Source organism: Lygodium microphyllum, chromosome 28 (genome assembly GCF_053477565.2).
Source record: "Lygodium microphyllum isolate KBCC chromosome 28, Lygodium_microphyllum_v1.1.10, whole genome shotgun sequence".
NCBI lineage: Eukaryota > Viridiplantae > Streptophyta > Polypodiopsida > Schizaeales > Lygodiaceae > Lygodium > Lygodium microphyllum.
This window is the reverse complement of record NC_141162.1, coordinates 13,645,098-13,664,461: the sequence shown is the minus strand read 5'-3', so window position 1 is coordinate 13,664,461 and position 19,364 is coordinate 13,645,098. Positions and strand designations below refer to the sequence as shown.

At 38.9% G+C, this 19,364-nt stretch overlaps 1 protein-coding gene across 2 annotated transcripts; it reads left to right on the top strand.

Annotated features, from left to right (window-relative positions):
• Positions 1–11,327: 11,327 nt before the first annotated feature.
• On the top strand, positions 11,328–13,153 carry LOC148011184 (MSF1-like family protein). 2 transcript variants are annotated; one of them, XM_087670858.1, is made up of 2 exons: positions 11,328–12,161; positions 12,834–13,153. In XM_087670858.1, exon 1 carries the CDS (start codon positions 11,554–11,556, stop codon positions 12,112–12,114), a length of 561 nt encoding a protein of 186 aa, XP_087526984.1. In that variant the 5' UTR covers positions 11,328–11,553; the 3' UTR covers positions 12,115–12,161; positions 12,834–13,153. The 2 variants fall into 2 exon arrangements, with proteins under 2 accessions (XP_087526984.1, XP_087526983.1); XM_087670857.1 differs by having other exon boundaries at positions 11,332–12,122.
• Positions 13,154–19,364: the final 6,211 nt, after the last annotated feature.

Below are 19,364 nucleotides of genomic sequence, written 5' to 3'. Positions count from 1 at the left end.
CCCTGAAGTGTGAGAGTATATGATGAAAGTAATGTTCCCAACATAGATGAGGATAGTATGTAAATAGAGGGGTTGATATTGCAAGTGGTGGAGGCCGCCCAAAGCTTGGAGCATGTAGAGGAAACAAAATTGGGTAACAATGATGGAAAGACAGCAGGCCAAGAATTCTTTGAGAAAGAGGTGGACTCATCCTTTTGTGGTGACCTTTCTATCAACCTTCCAATGTATGCGAAGTTGTGTCAGGAGATTGACATGGGACCATAGGCTACGTCATACTTGAAGCATCCACCTACTCAATTCGTTGATGAATCACTTATAAAGGTACTCTAGAATATGCATTTTAAGTAAGATTATTTTTTTAGAGTTATATTTCCGTGCTTTGCTTGAATCTTAATATTGATTATGCTAACATCAATTTTTATACGTGCAGGTGACCTTTGTGGATATTTGGACAGCGCGATGAGTTGAGGGATGAGCGACGCGAGGAGCTACAAGAGATCTTTACATGTATGTATCTAGATCAGATGGGTTGATTCAAAGATATGGTGAACCAGGGGTTGTCTCAGACACCATCAAGCTGTTCCATTTGATCTACTTCAGCATGCTCTGATGCTTCGGTTTCTAGTAGACGAGGTCGACGCTCCAACAAACAGAGGAAGTGGTTCTAGGGGATGCTGTGAAGACGTGGATGTGGTGAGCCTGTGGTTGGCTCAAGATATAGGCGCTACTCCTCACTCTCGTGTAGGTTCGAGAGAGGGTGGCTTAGGTGGTTGTTGTGGAGGTATCGATGCAGTGTCTTCGTCTCGTCATTTCATTGGATTTGCGTCACTTGTGGGATTTGTCACACCTATGGGGACGTCTACTCTAGTCACTCCAACTTTTTCTCTCAACCGTCCACAAGCGACATCCCTATGGGTGCTACTCCGAGAGATACTACCCTGGGGGGTTCACTATAGATGTTGTATGGTATCATGTGAGTGTAAGGGAGGGGGGTTTTGGGAAGGGGACACTTAAGCATATACATTAGAGGAAGATCACCCCTCTTAATTTCTTATATTGAACTTAAATTTAAGGAGGGGATAGAGGGAAAAAAGAAGGGGGGGTGCATTTGATCACCTCTCTCCATAGATTGGTTTCTCCATGGCATACAAGAGACCTTGACAAGTAAGATCAAAACCCTAAACCCTCACATAGTAGGGTTATTGAATTAATCATAGTGTGGGAGGGGGGAAGTTAGCACTCTCCCATGGTTTTGGTAGAGAGATTCAACTTCCCTTCTTCCAAAGAGAGCTTGGTGTAGTCACTTTAAGTATAAAGGGGTTCAATTCCCCTACTCTCTCTCCTCATGTGGTAAGGGGGCATGGGCACTCAAAAAAATTGCAACACATACTTCGATGGTATCCAAGTGCCACTACATAAATCACTTTGTGATATGACCATTTTGATACTTTTAATTGCTTAGGATAATTCCAACTTTTAAAAAGAAAGTTAGTATATGTTCTATGAAGACTTACATTTAAGAAAGGGGATACATAAAAAGCCATACATGTATATATCTTATAAGCTTAAATAGGGGGATATATTAGTCTTACAAGCTTCATAAATAGGGTTTTTTTTAGAAGTCCTTGCACGCAGGTGACATGTCTTCTTTACTATAAGTGAACCCCCCATGGATACCACTCCCATGGGTACACCAAATGTACAGGGGTCTCTTGGATATGCCCAGGAGCGCGGTCGCAGGTGGGAGAGGACACATCTTAGACATGCCCTAGCGGGGTATGGATACCTTGTAGATGATAGGATAGGAACCGTTATCATGAATGATAAGGGAAGAAAGGTGATGGCTCATATGAGAGAGTTGTGCCAATAATTTTTTTGGCACAACGCCTTGGATCATTTGAAGAACGTACCAGAGGGGAGCAAGGACTACATAGTAGCATCCTTGCATGAGGAGTTTCCAGTACCCGCAACAGATAGGTTCTCCACATGCTGGATAATGGAGTGCATGCATGTGTACATGTCACACAAATGATTGGCGCATGCAAGGTACTTAAGACTCACTCATCTTTCTTGTCCATAGTTATTAAATTTAATTAAAATGCATTATTGTACGGTGGTATGATGTGTAGTTGTTTCTTTTTTTGCAGAGTTCGTTCGATGCTCCTTTGCGGCGGGACGAGCTTTCGAATGGCGAGGATCTATAGCTCGCACTTGGATTCGTGGAGCGTACATCCTTTTCTTTTTTGGTCATGTGATTTGTGTAGGCATTTTCTATGCACTATGTTATTATCATCCTTTGTATCTTGCCATGATTCCATGAGTGCTTTCATTAAGCGATCTTGTATTTATTTTATGTGTTAGTCTAGTTGTGGATTCTAGTATACTTTGCCTTCATTTTAATGACCATTGTACACCTTACTATAACCCTTTTGTATGGCCCAAATACAAAATTTAAAAAAATATATATAATCGTTGCTATTAGTGTCACAAATTTACTGCACATATCGCTATTAGCGTCGCTATTTCTGTCACTATTCGCGATGCAAATAGAGACACAAATAGCGACACCGATAGCGACGATTCTATGGCATCGCTAATACCCAAGTGTTTAACGATAACGGGGGCAATTTTTTTTGTGAACATTTTTGTCGCTTTAAACGTCGGTATGAGGCATGTATCTTATAGTGCATCGATCAGGATAAAAGCAAGTTCTCTCTGCACTCTTATGTGTACACATACATTGTTTATTTTAAACCCCCATATCTCCCCTTAATTATCAATTATCGTAGTGGCCCTCCACACTTTATCTTAACGATCATCTAAGCATTTTTAAAAATGAATAACTTGTAAAAGTTTAATATAGATGTTGAGACGTCCCCTCAAGCCATCATATAAATAAATTACTAATTTTATGTTGTTTATAATTCGATTAAGGATTGTAGTTATTTTCTAACTTAGGAACTATCATAAAATACCCTTACGTTTCGTTTTCTCATGTCGTAGATTAACACACCGTGTATACTCTTAATTATGTCAAATCAAAAACACCATGTTTATATGGATATTTTCTTTAACAAGAATAACATTAAATTGGTTTTTTTAATTAATTCCTAGGAATTTTACTAAAGCATCAAAATTTTGACTTCTAGCTTTTCCATGGAAAGATCATAATTTTTATTGATGCAAAATATAAAATTTTTAAATGAAAACTGAAATTTTCACTCAAAAATAACAATTTTTGAATTTTTTAACATGTTAAATTATCTCCAAATATTATCAAAATATTGTAGTAAACTTTCAACATTATGGAATTCATGGGAGAAATATCATAACTCATAATTATGTGACCAAAATTTTATCTATGCCATTTTAAAGTATTTTTGGATATTTTTGATTTTTTAAAAATAGAATTAGACCTACATAAATGCAAACATCCATTCACATATTCAGGTCTTAAGATATTTTATAAAAATTCAAAATTGAGAAAATATTCATGTCACACCATTTATTTTTGTTAAATGAGATAAGACGCTTACTTGACAATACGAGTAGAAATTGTGCTTTTGAAAGTTGTGTCCTTTGTAGTCTGGCCAAGAAGAAGTCTATCCAAACATTGCGCATAGCAAGCTCATCATTTCTCATCTCCCGAGAGATCCATTTGTCAATTGTATGGTTGCCTTAGGAATGACCCCTTAGAACTCTTTTATATTAATCTTGATTAGTTTTAAGCTTGAAACTATGGCTTCCATTGAGTTGGGGATGACGACTTGTCAAGGAAAGGAGACTAATTGATTATCTTCTCAATCTGTTTGCAAAATCATGTGCAAGGCCAGGTGATTGGAAGCGCAAAAATCATTCTACCAGCCTGCCACTTCAGTTTAGGTGGGTACATTGAAGCTCCATTTCGGCATTAAGAGAAGGACATGGCAATGATCTCCCACAAGGCATTGACTTCAATTCTCCCCTCTTTGTCTTCTCCAATTACATTTTTTTGTCAATTTCCGGGTTTTGATTGGGCTCAAAAAGCCTCCTATCTCTCCCTCTCTTCAATGCACCCAAGAAGATGGTGCCATTTCATCATGTTCTTTCTCATTCTCTCTCTCTGTTTGTTTGTGCCTCTTCTTCTTCTTCTTCTTCTTCTTCAAAAGTTTTTTAAATTAAAACACAGTACTCAAGGATTAGCGACAACAGTAACGTTGGATAAACCTGAATGGTAATGTCATGGCTCATCACTACCAGACAATAAGTCACGGCAAATATAGTGAATGTTACTACAAAAATGCATGGGTTTGAAGCATATGTGAGCATCATCAACACCAATCAATTGACAAAGCGCAAGGCTCATGATTCATGAAGAATTAGGAACTTCCTTCTCACTGTACGAAAGTTGTTGCTAGATCCAATCAAAGGGTTGAACCATCCACAGGGCACCCACAAAGAAGGTAGAGCACTAGAGAGCGGCAGAGGGGATGTCAGTCAACTGAGGGTGGATATATGCAGGGATGAAGGAAAGCAGGGAAGATACACCACGTCTCGTCGCAGAAGCCATCGCTAAAAATATATGTATGAAATATCTCTCCCTTTTTCTCTCTCTCTCTCTCCATTGATGGCACCTCCTTCTCTGTCTTCACGACCTCTCTTTTCCCATGACATCCTACAATGGTTTTTTTCTGTTCTAATTTTCATTTTTTTCTTCTTAAATTCATTTCCTTCCCCCCCCCCTTCTAAACCTTCGAATAGACATTAAAACAATCAAACAGAAATGTACCAATCAACCCTCTTCCACAAGTGAGCCTAAACCACCGTCATCTTTATGTTTTTTAGCCTACGACTCATCATCACAATCTCTTCATTCATTATGGAAATAGCTCCACACCCTTGCAACCACCACATGCATAGCCACATAGGGAGGAGTTGATAGAGAAGAAGACGAGAAAAAGAGTAAAGAGGAGATTTCAGATACTGATTCCTCACTCTTTCTCACTCTATCCTCACATACTACCTCAAATATGCTATTCACCACAAGGAATGGATAAAGAGAAAAAATAATGAAAGAGAACTTCAAATCTGTAATACCTTAGCCTAGCATTCACTCCGTGAGCTTTTTATGAATACTTATCTTTGAAGATGTTGCTACCATCAGATTCTTCCAAAGAGCCTTTAGAACTTTGAATTTCGTGATCTTAAAGCTGGCTCGCATTGTTGACCACCAAATCACATAGAGTCGTTAGATTTGTATATAGTTGTGGGTAGACTAGGTGCGAGGTATTCATAGAGGGTTCATTCATCAAACCCTTAAAAGAATAAGGGTGTGTCAAATGATCTTCACATTGAGCTCATAAAGTGTAACACTTTGGCTTGGTGGCCTGGGCAGGGATACTTTGGTTAAGGAGATATCATGTGCTTTGCATTTTGAGTTACGAGGGGCATGCAAGTGTTACTTAGGTGATGTGCTGAACCACCACAAAGCTCCTAGACCTGCCTCTTTTCACTAAAGCAAAATCAAATTTGGTGTTGGAGAGAGGGGAATCATGGGAGAGAAGACAAGATCTTATCTTCTCTAGGTGATAATAATTCCCTATGGGAAAATTTTAGATTGGCCATGGTTGGGATTCACTAAGGAAATCTATCAGATTTTATCTATAGCACCACCTTTCTCCCATACAAAAACTTCCTTGTATCGACATCTCTTAGCTAGACTGCAGAGACACATCCTCCAAAAACAGCAACAATGAATACCGCATCTGCATTAAATTAATGTAAAAAGTTGGTAACAATGTGCCAATTGTGTACAAATTTGCCAAAAAAAATTTGCAATAGTAGGCATTGTTTCGAGGTGTTGTCAATGTCTTTTGTATTGAACAACATGATCGTATGTCTTCTGTATGTTGCAATTGAATCCAAATAAGCAACTAATTGAAAGGCTTGCTTGAAAGCTTGCATGATGGTAGATGGCGATAGTATGTCTTTTGTATTAAACAACATGATGGATCTAGCCATTACGAATTATGTAAAAGGCACAATGAGATGCTTGATAAATTTTCAATGGTAGCACCAATAACTTGTAGAAAAATGGAATGTAAGTGTTCTCAATTTGGTCATGAAAACAAACAGTTTGAGAGGTTTGCAAATTGGGAGGACCACCCATGCTTTAGTGATTTTTAAGATTATAGCTAGAATATTTATCAAATGATATAAATGTTTTCTACATGCATAACTTCATAGGAAACATGAGAGAGTGAGTAGACGATATTATTGCAAACTATGTATCGCCATTGAATATGCGGAATACACAGACAACAAGATATAGCTATGATTTTGAACCCAAATCTATGTTGTTTATACTAATGCCACAATGTGTTCATTCAAAGTTTTACTTATGAAGCCATACTTATGAAGCCAGTTCGTTGCTCGTTCACTTATTAAAATTTGTATTAATGCCATACTTGTTTTTTTCAAAGTCTATATTGTTAACATTTAAGCATGTTAACTTTGTCTGTGAAATTGATGAGGACACATAATGTTTACATGAAATTCGAGGCATTGTGAATGTCACTTGAGATGTTTTATGATTTTTGTACATAATAATATCTTCATACTATGATCTACTCACTAACTCCACTGATGAGGATTAGGAACACCATGAAGAGGTGAGTTGGTCTCAACTAACTCAAGTTCCCTAGACACCTCTACATAGATTGATGGCAACATAGTTCTCCTACTCCTCCTTCAAACTTTATGTTCCATTGCATGCTTCAATGCAATTCAGTGCCACACCATCCTTCATATCACCACCTTCTTCTAGATCTTTTGGCATGGTTCCTCCACTTGTGTCGATTCCTACTATATATCCATCTTCTATTGTGCCCTCTCCTTGTAGATCCACCCCACCAAATCAATCACCCCACAATGACAACCAAGGCTTGCACCACTCCTTTTAGATACTCTATCCCCTCCCCCAGATGCTGTGTAGGTGACATCACCTACTAGTTTTCCTTCGAGTATGCCTATTGCAAACACCATGGTCTCCATGTCCCCCACCACTAACTACACAGCTCAAAATTTGGGCAGCTAGAAAAGTAAGATGAAAGAAGTTGGTGATCAAAGTCCTCCAATGGGAGTAGGGATTGTTGGACAATAGACCAGTTCACAATGCTTGCTAATGTAATGAGATGGCAGCTATGAAGGGGACATAACAAATTGTCTCTCTTAATGACTAATAGAAGTAGATCATGGAGTGGTGTAAGGAAGGTGGAGTCCAAAAGACTGCATTACAATGTCACAAAAAATGGGAGAATTGCTTTCAAAAGTGCAAGAAGATACATAATTAGAATAAGGGGTGCTGTTTAGATGTACCAAATGGGTGCAAATGGACACCATGGAGAGGGAGGAAAAGGGTCTTCCAAATACTTTCGATGGGGACCTCTTCAATATCATCCAAGAAAGGTTTGTTGAGGATGTCCTTGTAAAGCCTAGTCCAATAGTCATAGATTCTTCTTTGACAGAGATTGACACCCTCGATGACAATGGAAAGAAAAATGAGACTTCAATGCTAGGCAATTCTAGTGCAAAAGTGTTGGTGGCAATGTAGTAAATGATGTGAACTGCACTGCAAGATAAGTGCATGCCACAAGATCATGTCTAACTCGATAAAGAAGGACTTCCATAAGATTAGCAAGAATTTTATTGAGACCATTGATCGAGGATGGTAGCACCAGTTTGAGGATTAGTGAGCACATGCGTAAGAGCTAGTTGTTGCCATGCAATAATGTTTTGCTGAGACAACTAGGGAGTAGGTGCAGGTGTTGTAGAGAGCATCGAACTAGATGACATGATTCATGGAGGAGCAGTTCCTTGCGACACCCTTGACCTACATATGGAGGTGTGGCAACCAATGGGAGATTAGTTCACATTCATTCCTCTTGTTTTGTGGTCTGCTGGTCATTCTAGCTTAGGCAATTTATGTAAGTGCATACATGTCGCCCAGTTTTATCTTACCATGTCTACTCTTTTTTAAGAAGAAGCTTAGTGTGCACTTCATAATAGCCATATTATGTAAAATACAATAGATGGAAATCAATTTGGGAGCCTTTTAAATATTGGAGTGGGGGATGATCCCATTTATAACTTGCCAAGCATTTTTCAAGTGTCGAAAAGCAAATTTCACAGTCATCCGTGTGGAAAAAACCTAATAGTGTAGCGTGCTTGAAAGGGTGATAGAGATGCTTGAAAAGGAATGAGCAACAAATGCAATTGATAGTATCCACCATCCCTCATAATGTACTCCTTGATGTTGTAGTATAGACCAAAGAAGTAAGGTCCATTAAGATGTGAGTTGGACTATGCAAGGTGAAAATATGCTAAGTTTTGCAAAATACGCTCATCATTTGTGGAGCTTGGAAACCCATCATACATATCTATGCATCGTAGGTTGACATCCACAATGCCCTGCACTATCATGGAGTACTTCCCATTGTGATCGTATCAAGTGGTCAACAACTCATTGGCAAGCTTATCCATACAAATGTGGGTGCAATCAATTACATTGTAACAATTAGGCGGTCCCTATTGTTGTTGCATGCCTACTTTCAAAATAGTAATCTCATTGAGTATGGAAGGTCACTTGATGAATTGATTTTGGAAAGGAAGCAAGGCTTTGATGAAGGCATCCACAATTTCTGAGACCATGGACATGCCACATTTGGAGTGCTCAAAAGTCACCGTGAAGGAGCATCTAGTGGCAATGTATATTAAAGCAATTGCGACCTTTTGCTCCACTGGGAATTAGGGACCATGAACCTAGAGGAAAGAAGTAGGAATAGTTTTTGCAAAAAATGGGTGAAGCAGTTTAGAAAAATGGAAAAACAGTTTTGGGGGGGGGGGGGGGGGGGGGCAATCTGAAGAATGACTAGAAGTGTTGATCATCTCCCAAGCACCAAGTCCCATAGTTGGGCCACCAATGTAGAGACTGTAGCTTGACATACCACCGATTGATGCGTCCACCTCATGCAAGGACTAGTATAGATGATGTAGCACAAGGTGGTCAAATAGGAGATAGAAATAGAAGAAAAACGTGCATTGTCATCTTCAGTCAAAAGAAGCATATGTAGGTAGTAGAAAGAAGGAGATTTTGCAGCAAAGTAATAGACTAGATAGCATGCAGCCAAAGTTGGAGAATGGTAATTTAAGACAAAATAAATGCAAGGATTGTAGACAATTGCATTGTGCATAGAAGAAGCATTGCAAAAAACAAAAAGAATCTTATAAACATGATGATGTAGTCAAGTATGCTTTCAAGTTTAACTGTTTTGCAAAGATTTTGCCATTCACAAGAAAATAAAAACATTGCATGGTTGACATGAATTGGAAACTAACATTGAAAGCAAATATTTACTTACAAATAGGTTGATAGAGGCATAATGTGATCAAGTAGGGAGCAACTTGGAAAGAGGGAGGACAATAGCATGGATGTGCTACAGAGGATAGAGGGAAATAATGGTCTGAGAAAATGGCAAATGCAGGTCACATATGGTTGAAGCTAGGGAGGAGGGGAAGAACGGAACCAAAATGTGTACCATGCTTTGTATGTGAAGGTGGACATGTAGTTTTTTACAACCCTTTTGTCGTTGTTGCATGAACTAATCACTAGTGGGAAGTCTTGGCAGGACTCTAGTGCAAGTTTCAAAGTTGGCACAAGCATATCTTCTCCTATTCCATACACGACATGTGCAACTAACTTTGTGGTTAAAGTATTTGTGGTCCTAGCCATGGAATCAAAATTTTGTCCTTCATGAGCTTAGAGTTGGGACCATTGGACACAACCCCTATCATTTCAACCTAACAAATATGATAGTCAAATGTATGAATTGGTTGTGAAGAAGATAGGCAAAAGGTAAAGCCTTGAAACAAACATACAAACATTAACTTCCCCCTTTCCTCGAACATGCTATCATAAGTAAGTTGGGCCAAATGTTGGGTTGGAGCAAAGGTAAAGGAGGTGGTGATTTGCAAAAGTGTAGGAGCAAAGTGGAGGTAGGGTGAAGGAGACTTTGAAGAGGCATGTGAAAAGATGAATGCTTTAACGGAGAGGTTGTAGCCATTGCTCTTAAAAAAGAGAATGTTGGTTTTTTTGGTTTACCAAAATCCACAAAATCACATACCATTCTACTCATTTTTTTGCCATAAAAGTTTTACTTTGTAGCCATATCATAGTTGCACATGTGAAGGCTATGAAACACCATGCACATGACATGAAGCATAAGCCATCTCATTATCTCTATCGAAATTTTTGAGCCAGGCTATCTTTTTCTAATTAACATGAGTCTCCCTCTAAATAACAAAAATTTGGCATGTTCATCCATACTCACATGCTATCTTGCTTGTTATGCTAATGTGTTTGTCTTTTAGTTGTTGGAAGGAGACCGATATACTTAATGCAACTATTAACCTGTGTGTGAAACATAATAAGGGCATTGTCACCTCTTGAGTCTTAGACTAAACTTGAAAAGTAAAGATAACCATATTTTTTAATAACCGAGGAGGCAAAAGAACATGTCACACCATGTTCACTTTACTCATATGACTCTTACAAAGTCTAGTTAGAGCTAGGTGTGGCATAACCCTAACTTGTCAGTATATTTATCGATACTTCTCAATATACGTCTTCCTCATGTGTGTGGCTTATGACTCATGATAGCCTATGCACATGTGGTTCCAATGTGTTGGAATTAGCTGACGTGGCCGTTATTGCAAATGAACCCTTACAATCTTGTAGACGAATGGGGAAAAGCTTGTTAAGAGTGGTGGACAATGCTAGGTTTCATGTACTGATGACATGGCCTTTGCTCATACCCTCCGCTCATGAGCAACCAGGTTAGCTCTCCATAGTCAAAAACTGGCATGCTTTTCAGAGGCAACCTAACCAAGGATGCACACACATGACATACGGGGGGTTGTTCAAGTTGAATCAAGTGGGTCTTTAAGGTTTCCTTTTACAGCATGTTTTTAAACACATGTACCAATCAAGTGCCAAGTTACCCGGTTCTACTTGCTTTTTGTGAAAAACACAGGATCTCCTCGTGGTTTTTGAGGAGAGACTAGTTGACAGAGGGTTTCATTGGGTGGTGCTATCTGCCATGGTGGGACTTCCGACCCAACTGCTTCACTCGATCATGCACCTACCTTCACGTGTTGGTTTCTTGCCCCAAGTTTTAGTCTATGATAGAGTCATGACACTCAAGTTGAAACCTCTCGGTTTCTAGGAACGATTTAGCCCCCTCCAGCATGATGATGGCAGTGACGCATGTACTTGTTTGTAGGCTAGGGCTGCTAATACGAGGTGACAGGCCCATATCCTTTGCAAACCCTTTGGAGTCTGGACCAAGGAGGAAGAAAGAAAGCAGAGAAAAGGAGAGAGAAGAATAAGAAGAGGAGTGGGCAGTTGATCGTTAGGGTTTCGTCGCGTCTGCCTGTGCCTGTGCCTGTGCCTGTGCCTGTGCCTGTGCCTGTGCCTGTGCCTGTGCCTGTGTCTGTGTCTTCTTCTTCCTGCGCGCCATGGTGAGGCGCTACACGCAGGACCACACGTTCAAGCACCCCTGGGACCGCGTCACCTCCGCCTGCTGGCGCAAGTACACAGACCCTGAGAACTGTTCCCGCCTCTCCCACATCCTCGAGGTCGACACCCTCGATCGCCTGCTCGACCCCGCCAGCGGCCGCCTCCACACCCGCCGCGCCATCACCGTCAACGCCCCCGGCCCTTGGTGGCTCCATAAGGTCATTGGCGAGACCGTCTGCCACTGCGTTGAGGAATCGACCGTTGATGCCACCTGCAAATCCATGGAAATGGTTACCCGAAACGTCACGCTGAGGGACTTTGTGTCCGTTGAGGAACGGTGCTGGTACTCGCCGCATCCGCAGAATCCCGATTGGACGACACTGCACCAGGAGACCAGCATTAGCTGCCACACCCTGTCTGCACTCGCCTCCATGGCTGAGAAGATTGAGCAGCGGTGTGTTGAGAAGTTCCAGCAGAACAGTGCCAAGGGAAGAGAGGTCATGGAGCATGTATGCGCATACTTGGAGGCCGAAGCCAATGGGGTTGGAGTGCGGATCTGACTGTAAAGGTGTGGATCATGTTCGCTGCTCATGTGCCGTTTCACAATGTTGGTGCTCTTTGTGTTGCTTCCAGTTAGTCTTTTGCACTTTCACTGTTTTAACCAAACAATTTGGCAATGGAAATAGGAGGTTTGTTTGTTTAATAAATATGTGTAATTTTGACTTTTTATGGAAGCTCATTTAACTTTAACAATTTGGCTATGGAAATAGGAAGCTTGTTTGCTCAATAGATATGGTTAACTAAGAAAATATGGCTGAAAAGATACATCTGTAACTTGTGGTTTACAAGTCCGGTGGAATAGCTGGTTCATGTGTTCCTGAAAAGGCTTATTGGTAAGGTATAGTTTGCAAGACTGGTGGAATAGCTGGTTCATGTATTTCTGGATGATATGCGTGCAAGCAGGGTGTGCAAGATTGGTGCATTAGCTGGAATACTTTTGATAGGACACATGTAAGATGGGTGGAAATAGCTGGTTCATGTCTCACTGGAAGATACACATGCGAATGGTTTGCAAGACTGGTAGATGAGCTTGTTCACTTATTTCTGTGATCATATATATGTTTTGATAAGTGTTTTCATGTTACGGAGTCCAATCTTCATATTGATGTTACTGTTTTTGTGGCTCTTGTCTGACAATGATGTTGATATCCTGTCTGTACTGATCGAAATTTACTTGTGTAGCCTGCCAATAATGTCAACCTTTGTGTTTTGATTTCAGATATTTCAAAAGGCTCAAAAGTAGCTTGGGTTTGGCTTCTCAAGTGATGGAGCAGAACCATGATTTCAAAGCACATACTCCACTGAGTGGAAATAATTGATTTAGAAGCTGTGAAAAATTGCTCTAATGAGCACTGCATCTATCCCACTCCCTGTGCAAAATTTTGTTATTAAAAGGGATGCAGAGGTGCTATTCTCCCTCTCAGACAGGATTCTGATTTTTTTCTCAAATTTCCTGAGAATTTATACCATCATGGCTTCATACTTTCTGTATGTGTGATTGGAAGTTGAATGTGCTGATAATCTCCTCCCACTTATTGAGATGGTATAGTTTCATGATGTTTGTGCTTGCTTTAAATACATTGGAGCCTGAGAATTTGCACAATCTGTTTGGCCAAATTTTTTCTCTTGTTGTGTCACCTTTGTAAAGCTGATATGCATATGACGATTCTGTTTGGGTGTCATCGAGCTCAATAGACTGTTTGTGGACCTCGTTTTTAAGGCCTGGTATTTAAGGCTTGTGAGTGTGGAACATTGCCAGTGATCTTGTTAACATGCATACTTAGGTTTTAGTAGTCCATTTGGCCAGTGTGGAAAGATAGGTCTATGCAGCAGAACTCTGCACTGTATAAAATGTCAATTGCATCTTAGTCTATATACAGTTGGCTAAGCTGTGTCTAAAGGAGGGCCACCTTTTACTTTAGAGGTAATAATGAATGCTGAATTATATTACCTCCTTGCTTCTTGTCTGTTTGCTATTCACAGAGGCTGGTTTTCAAGGGTTTTGAAAGTTTGACATAGTTAGGTTTGTGAAATGTCTAATCTCATTATCAAGGATTACTCAGTGGCTTCACTTGTGGCCTGCAGTCTTTTTTCTTGCCGAGCAGTTCTTGACTTTCATTTCATATCTGGTTTGAGTGTTCATGCACAGACGAAGGCTGCTCCCAAGTAATATATGACTCTGAAGGCTATGCCAAAAACTTATAATATATATCCAAATTTGTCATTTGCAGTCAAACCCTTAGCTTGGAACATGCAGAGTAGCTGTAGGTTTCTTGATGGAAGTGATTATTCCAACTTGCAAGAAATGTAATTAAGACCAACACTGTAGGCCATTACTTTGAGCTTGATGGTTGTGACATTCATTAGATGGGAGTGGAAGAGAATAGTTGCAGCATTTTTAATTTCTAATCCCATCATTAGAGAAACCCCCAAATGATACAGAACAGGTACATCATTCTCCAATAGTCTCACAGCTTTAGCTTCAAAAATTTTGACACAAAAGTCATGATTTGAAGTTGCCCGCCTTTTTTCTTGAATGAGTAGCCAGAATTATAATTGCTTGGCAAGGTTGTATTCCAATTAATCACAACTTAAATTTGCAATCTCATGCATGTACAATGTTGCAACAGTTGGGCATAGCCATAAGCTTGATGTTGTTTTCTTAAATGTGGTAAGTGTGCTTACATGATGAATGATGAAAGCAATAGTTCAACATTGGAGTTCAGCAACAATGGCCCACGTTGGAGGAGAGCTCAAACTCAACAGGAAGAGCTTTTAAAATAAGTTGGTTTGTGATCCTTAAAGAGTATGACCTTATAGTAGTTGCATGAGAGCTTGAGATGTATATTACAATAACAAGGTTTTAATGAACTTTGGACCACTTTGTCACTGCATTGAACTTGATATTTAGGGAGTTGTTGAAGTTCAAACTTGCAATCTCCAACTTGTTTCACCATTTGAACTACCACACATTGATTGGAATGGTGCGGTGAACAGCTCTTACTTGGTAGGTGTTGTTGTAAGGTGGTTGTCTACACATTGTTGTTGCATTCAGATTACCCACCTAAGGCTTACATCAATGTGCCTAGTGGTTTTGTTGGGCTATACTTATTGACAAACTTGAAGGTGTGATCTATTGCAAAGCTTTCTATGTAAGAGTGATGTGTTTGGGCATGTCATGGCCCAAATGGTACATCAACATACTTGTGTTGGTTATTGATACTTGTAGCATCCATTGTCTCCCATCGTTGACATGGATCCTAGTGATTCTAAGCAAACATATAGATAGATTTTGTTCGAAGTGACATGCCTTCCTTGGGTGTCTCTTAATTTTTGTTCCCCATCTTGGAATTGTGCCTTATGACGAAGGCGAAGCATTGTGCATATGTATACCTTTTCCTTTGGCAATTTTTGCAATCGATGCTCCTTCTTGAGCTCATCAAATAGCTATATCATCAATTGCAATTTCTAGACATAGGAAGTGATCAAGATTTTAATCATAGTTATATATGTATGTATGTATGTATGTGTAACAGAAGATGGTAGAAGAGAACAACTAGTAGACACAGAGTATATGCATGTAGAGAGGTATCAAGTACAAAAGTTTCTATTAGAAGTGCTCATGCAAGGGAACTTGTGTGAGGCTATGGAGGAGCATGCTTGTAGATAAGTACAAGTGGTGGTAGATATTGCAAGGGATGAGAGATGTGAGATCAGAGATGTTCCCAAATGAGCAAAGGAGCTCCCTATTTATAAGAGCCGAAGGGACTATAATCATACAAGTGAATGGGCAACGCAATTATTTTACATAGTGGGTATCTGTTAGTGGAAAGTTGTGTCAATAGCGTGTGAATCTTACAAAAAGAAAAAGGAAGTGCACGTAGGAGTGGCTATAGGATGTCAAGGCGGTTGATCAGAAAGTAGATTGGCCAAAATATTCTCCTTGCCCGGCACTTGCTCAAAAGTAATGTCTAGTGCATCAAAGAAAAGAGACCATTGGAGGAGGCGCTCATTTCCTATTACATTGGGTATCTTTTTGGTTAGGTAGCCTTTGACATTTTGTAAATTAGTGCATAGGAAAAGTGCACAAATTTTTGAAAGATTTTGAATGCTTTTATGACTTTAGTGATGGAGAGGATTTCCCTTTGGTAGGATGGATAATTTTATTAAGTTTGATTGAATATGCCAGAGGCATATCAATATATTTGTAATTGATTTTCAGTAGCAGTTTGTAATTTCTTGCACAAGAGTGCTCTCCAGTCACTGTCAGAGGCATTTGTCAAAAGTACTATTGGTAGACTCGTGGGACGATGTAAAGGGGATAGATGTTGAATTAAAGCCTTGATTTGTTGTAGGGCCATGGTGTGAACAAGCTTCCAATTGAATTGGCCTTTGCGAGGCAGAGGATACAAATCCTTGGTGTAACTTGCTAAATTAGGTGTAGAAGAGTTTATCCAATTTAAGCACCTTAAGAGTTGTTGAAGTTACTTTTGTGAACTTGATTTTGCTCGGAATTTTAGGATTTTTGTGAGTACATGGTCTTGTAAGTCAATCATACCATGATGGATTTTAAGCCCAAGAAATTCGACTCGTGTAGTAACCATGATTGACTTTATAGGTGAGAACCATGCCAGCTTGCTCTACAACCTCAACAAATTGATATAGATGTTTGATGTGCTCTGTAATGGTTTTTGAAAACACCAAAATGTCATCAATGTAAACCAAACAAAAAGGAAACTTGGATAAAACCATGTTGGTCCATCCCTGAAAGTATGTTGGGGCCGTATTGATCCCAAAAGGTATTACTGTCCATTGATAGTGCCCATTAGGCACATAGAATGTTGATTTATGTCTTTAGGTTTTAGTGGAAGTTGCTAGAAGCTTGATTTTAGATTAGATTTATTTAAAAAAAGTTAATTTTTTAATTCTTTTGATCGAGACATCTTTGAGAGGGATTGGATCCAATCAAGTGTTCGTTCAAAGGCTTGTAGTTTATGACTAATCTTTTCTTTCTCCTTTTTTGCTTCAAATGTTTGTTGACATAAAATGCTTGGTAGGACCAAGGAGATGTTGTGGGCTCTATTAAGCCTTTATCCAGTAATGTGTGAATCTCCTGTTTGCACAATTCCATATCATCCTCTTGCATGCCTTTGTGAACTGCTTTTGTTGGCATTGCATTTTCATGTAGTGGAAGCCTAATAGCATATTGGGTTCTCTTTTCCTTATGCATGAGGGGTTCCTCATGCATGTATTGCTACAGAAGGGCCTTGATTTTGGCAATCTCTTTTGCATGTTTCTGCATTTCTTGTTTAAGCTAGGTCTCTATAGCAAGAACCTTTTGCTGGGTAGACATTTCGGTCAAATGATATATGCTTTGACCAATTTTGGAAAGCAAATGGATATTGCCTAAATAAGACATTGTAAAATGGTCTTGCTAGAAATTATAAGGAACTAAATGTTGCAAGATGTAAGTTCCCAAAAGTAGATCATATCTCATTTGTTTCATTAGTTATACTTCAATAAGAACTTTGATTTGACCCAAATAAAGATAAGCTTGTGTGATATGAGTCAAAGTTACCCTTTCGTTGTTGGATAGCTCAACCACTATAGGACTAGTTGCTTGTACACAATCTGGGGCAAATAGCTCATAAGGAGCTATTGTCAAGCTAGATCTAGTATTAGTAAGCGTATCTAAAAACATGTCGAACTTTCCTGCACTTTTCAACTTTGTACAAATGGTTGGATTGCCCCACCATTGGTTAGAGTATTCACTTTGTGTTTACCTAGAGATAGTTTGATTTGATTAATAGGCTTGGGATTAGTTTCCTTGGGTGATGAAGAAGAAGGGATAGATATATTTAACTCTGCTAAGATCTCTGTCAATTGTTGAGCAATTTACTTTTGTGTTTGCACAGTTCTTTTCAAAACTTTACATAGAGAATGTAGTTCCTACTGCATTTGTTGAAATGCAGATACCATTGCATCACTTTCATGTTGAATGTCACCAGTGCTTTTATGCAAATCTTGAATGAATTGTGTTAGTGTGCGGGGTTGATGTATCTATTCAAGATTGTGTGGCACAAAAATATTAGCTTTCTTCATTGCATCATAACTCAACATACATTGTTTGGGAAGGTCATGTGGGTTCTTAAATAATTCTTGTCTAATCTTGTCCTTGTCTTTCTTCATTGTATCATAACTCAACATACATTGTTTGGTCATATGGGTTCTTAAACAATTCTTGTCTGATCTTGTCCTTGTCTTTTTTTTTGTCAAAAGAACTTCAAGACTAGAAGTAGAGCCTTGGGCTGACTTAGAATCATCTTCACATTGACGTATCTTTTTCCCCTTATATCTATGCTTTGAATTGGAAGTAGATGGCACATATTTTTATTTTCCTTTCTGGGAAAAGTAATGAGGGATTGAGTGAGCATTAATTAGAGTAAAGATTGTTGAGGAAATATCTAGAAAAGTATAATTTTCTTGTTCAGATTCAGAAACCTCTGAAACACTTGACAAACTACTTTGAGTTTGAAGACTTTTGTCATCAGAATAGCATGATTCATTCTAATAAGAATAAAAACTTTTTGTATCACTAGTATCATATGTAGTACTAGTATCAGAATCATCAGAAGTCACAGAAATAGTGTCTTCAATGTCAGAGTCAGTTGATTAAGTAGTAGACTCTAAAGAGAAAGAGCTTCAAACAGTAAATGATGAGCATTAGTTTTGGCTCTATCTTCCCAGAGTGTTCCTTGCCTTTAGAAGGACATTTGTTGGCAAGATGACTAGAATTGCCATATATATATATATATATCATTTTAATCCTTTGCGATTAGATGTTTCTAGTTTGTTGTAAGAGTGTCGATGACTTCTCTTATGCCTCCTAGATCTTCTATGATGATGATGGGATTCTCTCTTGTGAGATTTATAAGAAGATATGTTGTTGTATGACCTCCATTTAGACCAACTAGTTGGATTGCATGAACATTTGTCCCATCCAAAATCCTCTTCATACTTGGTTGCGGTCTTACACATAATTACATGAAACTTTTGTTGTAATACTGTCAACTTTTGCTGTTGTGGCAGACTTCCTTGACAGTTTGTTCTATAGTTTGGATGATTTCTCCGACATTGTCAGTAAAATCTTTGTTTTCTTGTTTCACTTTTTGCTTATAATAAAATGGAATAGGTTAAGGAAAAGAACATACTAAATGTTCATTCATGCTGTTATCATACGCTCCAAGTCATTCACATAGAAGGTTAGGCATATAAATAAGATAATCTTTGCACTTCCTTTGATCACATAATTTGGATTTGAAGAAGGCCTCACAAGCCTCTACTACGTCATCTAGCTTGTTTCCAACAAGCTCTCTTAATAAGAGTAATTCAAAAAAGATTTGTACATGGTTAGGTTGTTGTGCTATGGCTACTTAGATATGTGGATGAATAGAAATCCACAATTATTGAAGTCCATTGACAAAACCATGTGTCATGGCATTAAGTATATCTATTCTATTTGTTATAGGTTTTTCTAACATTTTTTGACCTATGTAGACATACATAATGTAGATTAAGAGTTTAATCTCCTCTGAAGTTTTGCCATCAATTGACCAAATGGGAAAACTGCCTACTTTTTTTGGGACACCAATTTTATTATAAAAGTTTATGTGAAGAAATTTGTCTTTGTCTATGCCATGAGCATTTAGATATGTAGGGTCAACACCCTCAGTGTTGTAGAATCACCTGT

What these genes read in the sequence shown, in the direction of transcription:
- LOC148011184 (XM_087670858.1), top strand. Translation starts at nt 11,554, where the DNA reads ATGGTGAGGCGCTACACGCAGGACCACACGTTCAAGCACCCCTGGGAC.